This window comes from Corylus avellana, chromosome 8, assembly GCF_965113065.1.
Source record: "Corylus avellana chromosome 8, dhCorAvel1.hap1.2, whole genome shotgun sequence".
NCBI classification, from domain to species: Eukaryota; Viridiplantae; Streptophyta; class Magnoliopsida; order Fagales; family Betulaceae; genus Corylus; species Corylus avellana.
The window spans coordinates 13883671-13893139 of NC_142497.1; the positions used below are offsets into that span (position 1 = coordinate 13883671).

The window sequence follows — 9469 nt, forward strand, 5'->3', positions numbered from 1 at the left end:
TGGCGTACTGTAGAGCGAGTGGTTTTCAAAAAGCTTCAAGAAAATGTATGGCTATTTGAATTTGCTGGGGTGATGATAAGAGAAGAGTATTAGAAGGGCGACCTTGGTCCTTTGATCGTCATGCTCTAGTTCTTAATGAATTTGATGGTAGAACTCCGCCATCACAAATGCAGGTCCAGCACTCACCAGTTTGGATTCAAGTGCACGATATGCCATTGTTGTGCATGACTCACGGGGTACGGGTTAAAATCAGAGCGTCTTTGGGTGAGATTGAAGATGTGGATGTTGCAGGAGATGGTGCAGGATGTGGGCGTTGTTTACGGCTGAGAGTTGTTATCGATTTATCTAAATCGCTGGAGAGGGGAAGAGCTAGCAATCTTGGAGGAAAGTCTCACTGGGTAATTTTTAAATATGAGAAGATGCCTTTGTTTTATTTCCATTGTGGATGTATAGTTCATGAGAAGTTTGACTGTCCACTTAGAAAATCACAAAGGGTTAATGGCGATGATGGGGAGAAGGACTGGGGAATTTGGCTGAGGGCGGAGATACCACAGAGGGAGAGGGAGGGCAAAGGTGGCACGGGTGGCCGGGGTAATCCATCGGCGGAGGAGTCTGGTTATGATGGTGGTTGTAGGAGAGGCAATTCACCGTCGAAGGGAAGTTCCGAATTTGAGGGAACTTCTAGTCATACGTATCAAAGTGGTCCACAAATCTGCGAGGAGTTTCTTACTTGAAGGAAACTAGTAACGCAATTCCTGGTAGTAACTGTGTGGCAAGGGTTAATACAGTGCATGATAGTTCTGAGGAACGTGGGCATAGGAATAATTATAAAGGTAAGAATAATATAGGGGAGGGCAATGTGTTATTGGAAGAATTACCATGTAGTGATACTAAAGTGGTGAAAGGGAGTCCACTGGGTCCAATTATGGGGCTTGCTTATAATATGGACAAAGATTTAAAAAGTGAAGGGAAGGTTGGCGGGCCCAGCAAATTAATTCAAGAGTCAAAGATGGACTATGTGGAGCATTCTTTGGGTACTGACAGTGTTGTTCAGAACCATGGTGGTATAGCACTTCAAGGAGGACCAGATATTTCTGATAGTGTTTTCGATAATGATATTAATGTTGTCAGTAGGAGTGGGGTTCTTGGTGTCAAAGGATGGAAACGATAGGCACGAAGGAACAATAAGGCTTTTATATCCCAGCCGGTGGGGAATCCAGTAAACGAAAGAGAGAGATGAATGTTGAAGTAAAAGAGGTGGAGGTAGTGGCACGAGCTAAAAAAGGTAGGAAGGAGGTTTGTAGCCTTGATGCAACAACTGAAGAGTTGGCGGCGGCTGTGCCACAGCCCTGCCAACAGCCATGAATCTCATTAGTTGGAATTGTCGGGGGCTTGGGAACCCTCGAGCAATTCGCGATCTTTGCCAGATGGTAAAGGAGAAGCAACCCACTCTTTTGTTCCTTCTGGAAACAAAGAGTAGCAAATATAAGATGGAGGGTATTCGAGTTAAGTTGGGGTTTGAAGGTTTATTTGTAGTAGACCTTTTGGGAAGAAGTGGTGGATTAGCATTATTATGGAGGGAAGCAAGATGGCTAGAAATTCAAAATTTTACACGACGCCTCATTAATGCAGTGGTGCATCCTCCTGGCCATGATTTTCAATGCAAATTAACATGTTTTTATGGTCATCCGGAAAGTGCAAGGAGATATGAATCATGGGCGTTGCTTGATCACCTTAATTCTTTTTATCCCAAAGCTTGGATGTGCATTGGCGATTTTAATGAGATTGTGGAGCAAGGTGAGAAGTATGGTGGAGCATTACGTGGAGATTCTCAGATGGCACAGTGTCGAGTGCCTTTGGAACATTGTGGTTTAAGTGATTTGGGGTATAAGGGGTCTAAATTTACATGGGCTAATTGTCATCAGGATGGGACTTTTATGAAAGAAAGGCTTGATCGTGCTGTTATGAATAAGGCATGGTGTGAGATGAATTCAAACTATGAGGTCCAAGTGTTAGCAGCAAAGTCATCTGACCATAAGCCTTTGCTCCTACGACTTTTTGATGCAAATGCAGGTCTACCCAATTATTATAAAAGCTTCAAATTTGAAGCTTCTTGGCTAGCTGATGGAGAATGCATGGATGTTATAAATGAGGTGTGGGGGATGGATGTTAGTGGTGGTATGGGAATGCAAACAGCAAGGTTGAAGTTAGCTCAATGTCAGACGCAGCTTACTAGGTGGAGTTCCCGAAAATTTGGTGATGCTCAGAAAGTCCTTAAAATGAAAACAAAGCTATTGAATGAGTTACAATAGCAAGAGGGTGAGGTGAATATGGCAGAAATTCAAGCTTTAAAAGGGGAGATTGATTTTATTTTTGAGCAAGAAGACATTAAATGGAAGTAGCAGGCGAAGCAAAGTTGGTATCCACAAGGAGATCATAACACTCCGTACTTCCATGCTTGGGCCAATCAAAGAAGGCGAACTAATCGAATTATGACGATCAAAGATGAGGTGGGTAGGGAGTGGAAGAAACAAGATGAAATTGGCCAGGCATTCACGAGCTTCTTCCAAAGGTTGTTCACGGCTGGAGAAAATTCTGGAGTGGATGTTTGCATTTGGAGGCTAGGGTGTCGGGTGATATGAATGCAAGTCTGTTGCGGGAATTTACTTCTATGGAAGTGGAGGCATCACTCAATCAAATGCACCCACTCAAATCCCCCAAGCCGGATGCTTTTTCGGTGTGCTTCTATCAACAATCATGGCCTACTGTGAAAATGGAGGTATGTCGGGCGATGTTAGGATTTCTTAATAATGATATCTTTGATGTTGATCTCAATTCTACTTATATTGCACTTATTCCTAAGATCAAAACTCCTTCTAGTGTAACTGAGTATAGGCCAATTAGCTTATGTAATGTGCTCTATAAGCTGATTTCAAACATCCTTGCTAATCGATTGAAAAAAGTGCTACCCTTTATAATATCTCCTTCTTAAAGTGCGTTTATTCCGGGAAGGCTAATCACGGATAATATAATTGTGGCCTTTGAGGCAATGTATACAATGAACACTCGGATGAAGGGGAGGGAAGGCTTTATGGCTCTTAAATTGGATATGAACAAGGCATATGATAGAGTTGAATGGGATTTTCTGGAAGCGGTCTTACGGAAGTTAGGGTTTGCTAGTCGGTGGATTCACTTATTGATGACATGTGTGAGAACTGTGAGATATTCGGTTTTGATTCATAGTAAGCCTTATGGGAAAATTACCCCATCTAGGGGAATCATGCAAGGGGATCCACTATCTCCGTATTTCTTTATTCTATGTGTGGAGGGATTGAGTTCACTTCTTCAAAAGGCAAAAACAGAATGGCGAATTTTTGGTCTTCCTATCACACGCAGGGGGATGAAGCTTAACCATCTTTTCTTTACAGATGATAGTTTACTTTTTTGTAAAGCAAATATCTTTGAATGGCTGCGTATCCAAGAGGTGTTGGAGCTCTATGAGAAAGCATCTGGGCAAAAATTTAATAGGGACAAAACTTCTATCTTCTTCAGTAAAAGTACTAAAAGGGAAGCTAAGGAGCATATTCTTTCAGTAGCAGGGATCCCTTCCACGAGAAGATATGAAAAGTATCTTGGCCTTCCTGCACTAGTTGGAAGATCATGGGCTGGAGCTTTTGAAAGTTTGAAGGGCAGAATTTGGGAGTGCATCAATGGGTGGAAGGAGAAATTCATGTCTCAAGCAGGAAAGAAGTCTTGTTAAAAGCTGTAATTCAGGCAATTCAATTCCTACATATACTATGAGTGTCTTTCATCTACCCAAAACTCTTTGTAAGGACATTAATTCCATGATATCTAAGTTTTGGTGGGGACATAAAGAAAATGACTCACGAATTGCTTGGATGAGTTGAGAGAAATTGGGTTAGGGTGAGTTGGGGTATAGGGATTTGGAGAGTTTTAATTTGGCACTTTTGGCAAAACAAGGGTAGCGACTTCTTCAAAATCCAGATTCTATGGTGGCAAGAGTGCTAAAGGAGAAGTATTATCCAGGACAATCTTTTATTGAGTATGGGTTGGGAAATAAACCTTCCTATGTTTGGCGAAGTGTGTGGAATGCAAAGAAATTACTAGGAGAGAGAATGATGTGTCGTGTAGGTGACGGGTCTTCTATTAAAATCTGGAAAGACCGGTGGATCCCTATGCCTTCAACATATTCCACACAATCTCCTGTGAGGCTCTTAGATCTGGATGCCAATGTAAATCAGTTTATTGATGAAGCAACTAGGTGGTGGAATATACCTCTAATTCAGAAAGTTCTCACAAGGGATGAAGCTGTAATGGTTTGTAGTATTCCAATCTGCCCGGGGTGTCAACAAGATAGGAGGGTGTGGATTGGTATGAATAATGGTGATTTTTCAGTCAAGAGTGCATATCACTTGGCCAAAACTGTTTCTGAGGCAAAACAGGGAAGCTATTCGGATTATACACTCAGATCAAAACAATGGAATGCCATTTGGCAGATTAAAGGTCCCATGGTGGTGAAGATTTTTCTTTGGCAAGCTTGTAACGATATTTTGCCCACACGTCTTAATCTCCATAAAAAAGGCATTATTTCTAATCCCATGTGCCCGATTTGTGGATTAGTTGATGAAACTGTTGAACATATATTGTGGACGTTTGGGCTGAGCGCTCAAAATTGATCCACAAATGCACATCGAATGAAGTGTCCTTTGTACAGGTGCTGGAGATGCTAAGGGGGCGTTTGAGGGAAGATGGGCTCCAGCTAGTGGCAGTCATTGCATGACTTATATGGTTGCGAAGGAACAGGTTTGTTTTTCGTGGGGATTTTCAAGCTCCTTCAGCTTTGTTTAGGTTGGCTTAGGAGCAAGTGGAGCATTTTACACGAGCAAAAGAGGCTAGATGTATTCACTGTCCCCAGCGAACCGAATCTAGTGGTGCAGAGGTGGAAAAAGCCTCCTTTTGGGGTTGTCAAGTTTAATTGGGATGCGGCCGTGGACAAAGAACGGGAAAGAATGGGGATTGGTATTATAGTTCGTGATCATAATGGATTAATTCTTGCTGCTTATGTGGCGTCGAGACAGTATATCACTGATCCTACAACTACTAAAGCTTTGGTTGCTTGGAAAATGGTTGAATTATGTGTGTGTATGGAGTTTCAAAATGTCATTTTAGAAGGGGATTCTTTGGAAGTTATTCAAGCTCTACGTAAGGAGGAGTGTTCGTGGGGCCGTTGTGGTACTCTGATTAATGATACAAAGCTGCTTTTACAAAATGTAGATCAATGGAGCTTTTGTCATGTGAAAAGCACAGGAAATGTGGCAGCCTATAGGCTTGCAAAGTTGGCTATATCTTTGAATGAGGAGAGATTATAGAGAGAGGACTACCCTTTGTGTGTCCGACAAACTGTTTCTGTGTAATGGAAACGGTTACCCTTAAAAAAAAAAAAAAAAAAAAAAAAAAAAAAAAAAAAAAAAAAAAAAAAAACTCCAGGCCCTTGGAAAATTTAAGCTTTAAGAATACAATGGGCTTCCACTATCACCTGGGCCGTCCATTTCATTACTAACATGGGGAAACTGGGTATATTACATCATTCCTATTTTACGTGAAATAAAACAAGAGTTTTTTCATTCTCATCATCTAAAATTGTTTGTATCTGACATTACAGTAATGCACCTTATGACGTTGGCATTCCATTTAAAAAAAAAAATGCAAAATTAATTTACGTAGTTTTACTGATTTTCATTAAGCTTCATCTGAATTTTTTTTTTTTTTTTTTTTTTTTTTAATTCTACACCTTAGTTTTAATTTTTTATTTTATTTTATTAAGAGTATTTTTGCCATTAGGGGGACATTGATAATTTTTGATAGTTTGAGAAGAATATTGTCTCAATTAAAAGTTTTGAAAGAACATTATTAATTGAGTGATAGTTTAAGGAGACCAAGAGAATATCCAGTTAGTTATAGTAAAAGGGTATTTTTATCTTTTCACTTTTTGAGTGGACAAAAATACATCTATACTATAACTATATATTTTTCAATTTAAATGAAATAAAGATGACACTTTACCCTTAAAAACTTAATAAATTTGGTTAATGAAAATATAAGACGTGTCCCTTTTTTTTTTTTTTTTTTCCATGTCCGTAAAAGAAAGAGAAAGAAGAAAAAAAAGAGACTCAAACTAGTGATTTGTAACTTTCAATTTATTAAACGTGATCTCAACCAATTAAGTTATCTTTTTATAGCTAGACTTGTATTTAGATACTGACTTTAAAAAAGACTAATAATTTCAACGAAATCATCCTTCCTTTCACCTGGGCCGTTGGTGTTATCGATAAAGCCGAAGGATATCGCTGAGCATCAGCATCAGCATCAGCATCATCCAAAAAGCAAAAGCGAGGCAAGTGAGCAACTTAATTAGTACACAATGCATTAATGTTGTCAGCCACTAAATAAGATGCAGAAAGAAAGTGAGGGAAAGGAGCTCTTCCACTTCTACAATCTGCCCAAAAATGGGCGGCTCTCCATGGAGTTTCGAACCATTTTGCGTTTCAAACTTATAAAAAAAACAAAGATTAGGGCCAACTCAATCCCATTAAGCCGTAGCCTAAAGCTTAAGATTGATAATTTTTTATATGATTCATAAACTTAACATGAATTCAATATAAAATTAGATAGTTATGATTGAAGGGTTTAATCCATTTAATAAAATGAGTTAAGTTATAATGAAAAATTCAAGATGCTCTCCTGGAAATTTTTTTTTTTTTTTTTAAATAATATTCACCTAGGATCAGAAGAAGACCTATCATTTTTCGGCTAAGATTGACCTATATAATCTTATATTCATGCCTTGACACGACCTGAACTCAAAATGCAAATACAAATTGCCACCTCTACTAAAGCCCTTAATTAATAATTACTAATATATATATATATTGAAAAATATAAAACTTCCATTAATGAAATTTCATGAATATAAAGCTCTTACATTACAGAGCATAGCTCTGAAAAATCATAGTCAAAAGGTATGAAGATTACAAAGTCAAAAAAATGACTTCAAGCTTCTGCTAACCCATGTCCAATTACATTTAAGAAACAGATCTGCTTTGTACAAACTAGATCTAGACATGGATAACCCAAATACAAAACAAAAATAAAAAACAACTAGAAACTAAAACTCCGGTCATGAGAGTTAAGCCCTCATACCAATCTACTCCATCCTCAACCCGAAGGCCAAAACAACAAACTCATCCTCAACTCGAAGGCCAGGACAAACAAAATAAAAAACAAAAAACAAAAAACAAAATCCCCACAAGCAGTAGCGGAGGAGCACGGCATCGTAGACATCCTTTCAGAAGACACGTCTTGGCCGAAGAAGGCGATCAGATCTAATGTTGAAGAGACTAGATCTAGATCTAGATCTACAAACTAGATCTAAAGCAACCCGCCAAAAACGGAGACCGGTGGAGTCTACAGAGAAGACACACTGCTACCATGAAAGGGGAGGAGAGAAGATCTAGATCTAGTATTGTCTAGAAGAAAATAGAGAGATGAATTCTAGAGAGAAGGCAAAATCTATCTAGAATAGAATTCATAAAAGAAATATTTAAAGTCTTAATTGTAGCTAATATTCTCCAAATTATGTTAAATGAATAAGAATAATGCTACACTTACTTTCACTTCTTTACACAATTTTTCTACACTCATAGGTAGCTTTTAAAACCAGGGGAAAATTTCATACTCATTCATTGATAAAAGGTTGCAAGCAAAGCTCTGAAAGGAAATCGCAAGCAAAGGTCTAAAAGGAAATCATAGCTGAAGCTAAAGTTACATACGTCAACAACATACCAATCAACCATTACAAAACATCCTCTAACGCATGACTATTCATCAGGTTTAAAAACAGATCTGCACCAAATAGACACCTTCCAATGCATAGGTAGTGCTTATTCCTTAGCCTTGAGAGCAAAGAACCTCCAAGCCGAAACTCTTCCTCCTCGACCCGATAGCCAGGATATCGTTCACATCCATAACCCAATGGTCTAAAGCAAAGCAACAACGGGCAGATTAAAGAGAGGACAGAGCCTTATTACAAGTAGAAAACAGGAAAGAAAAACGTACAGGGAAATAAAAGGGATAAAGTGGAAATACAAGCAAAAAAAAAAAAAAAAAAAGGGAAAAAATATAGGAAAAAAAAAAAAACTATGCGGATAACAGCAGCTAGGAGGAAGCCAATTGCGTGCTGGCTGGAAACCGACGCTAAAGGTGGTGTTGGAAGTTCATCGCGGTGGGGACGCGAGAAAGACCCGGCAACGGATGGTGGGCGACATAGAGGGCGCGGAGGAGATCGGCAGTGCACACAAAACAAATTGGGGGGAGAGTTTGAGTGAATCCCCCAAGAGCAGCACCCACAGAGTGTGTCAAACAAGCAACAGAAACAAATAATAACACACCAAGATTAACGTAAAAAAAAAGGCAGAAAGGGAAAGCAAAAAACAAACCAGAAAATGAAATCAAAACAACAGCCAGAGAGAACTGAAACCCAAAACACAGCCGAAAATGCGGATCTAGTGCAAAAGGTGGGATGGGCACGGGCGAAACTGGTTAGCAAGGTGTTAGGGCATGCGTCGAGGGCGGGGGGAGGAGAGAGGCAACCAACGGCCATCCCTCCTCCCCAAGCTTGGAGATACCTTACCTGTGCGGCTGCGTCGCTCAGAGAGAAAAGTGCTAGGGTTTGGGAACGTGTATGAACTCTTAGGCAAATAATGGTCTTCCAGGTGGCTTTTAAAACCAACATTGCATTTGAAATGGATCTTTATTAGATTTTGATTGAATTGTAATTTTTAAAGTCATCTATGGGAGTAAAAAAATTGTATAAAAAAATGAAAATAGGTGTAGCATATTCCTCAATAAATAATTAGAGAAAGCATTAATATCATTTGTTCCATTCTTGAAACAAGGATTCGAAAAATCGGTAGCATTAAGTAAAGGAATCAAACAATATTAAAGTCATTCTGGAATATTGAATTAAATGCTAAAAAGACGAAGAAAAAAAAAAAATCATCTCCTTTACATGTTCAAAATAAAAATAAATAAATAATAAAAAAAAAATCATTAAACCAAGGTAGAGAATTAAACCAAATAAAAAATTGATTCATGATTTAAATTTATTTTCATAACAATTGACATATTAAATTATAGCAAAATTTCATAAAATCTTATGAGCTTCTTCTCGTTTTAACAGTACCCCTAAAGTTTAAAAACTCTCAATTAAGAGTATCTAATTTTTTAATTTCTTTCAATTATCTCATTTCATTAGGATTTTCTATTAAATTTTGTCAAAATACTCATTTTTTTAATTATAAAAAAATAAAAATAAAAATTGCGAAGATGTTGTAAAGATATTTTTAAAAATAAAAAATAAATAAACGTCTAAATCTTTACAATTTTTTAT

At 38.2% G+C, this 9469-nt stretch overlaps 2 protein-coding genes across 2 annotated transcripts; both read left to right on the forward strand.

Moving 5' to 3' along the window:
• The first annotated feature begins 1361 nt into the window (after window positions 1-1361).
• On the forward strand, window positions 1362-2312 carry LOC132162953 (uncharacterized). Its single transcript, XM_059573160.1, has one exon. It carries the CDS (start codon window positions 1362-1364, stop codon window positions 2310-2312), a length of 951 nt encoding a protein of 316 aa, XP_059429143.1.
• A 1884-nt stretch (window positions 2313-4196) lies between these two features.
• On the forward strand, window positions 4197-5390 carry LOC132162954 (uncharacterized). The gene is made up of 3 exons (XM_088518765.1): window positions 4197-4524; window positions 4736-4824; window positions 4959-5390. Exons 1-3 carry the CDS (start codon window positions 4197-4199, stop codon window positions 5388-5390), a joined length of 849 nt encoding a protein of 282 aa, XP_088374891.1.
• The last annotated feature ends 4079 nt before the right edge of the window (window positions 5391-9469 follow it).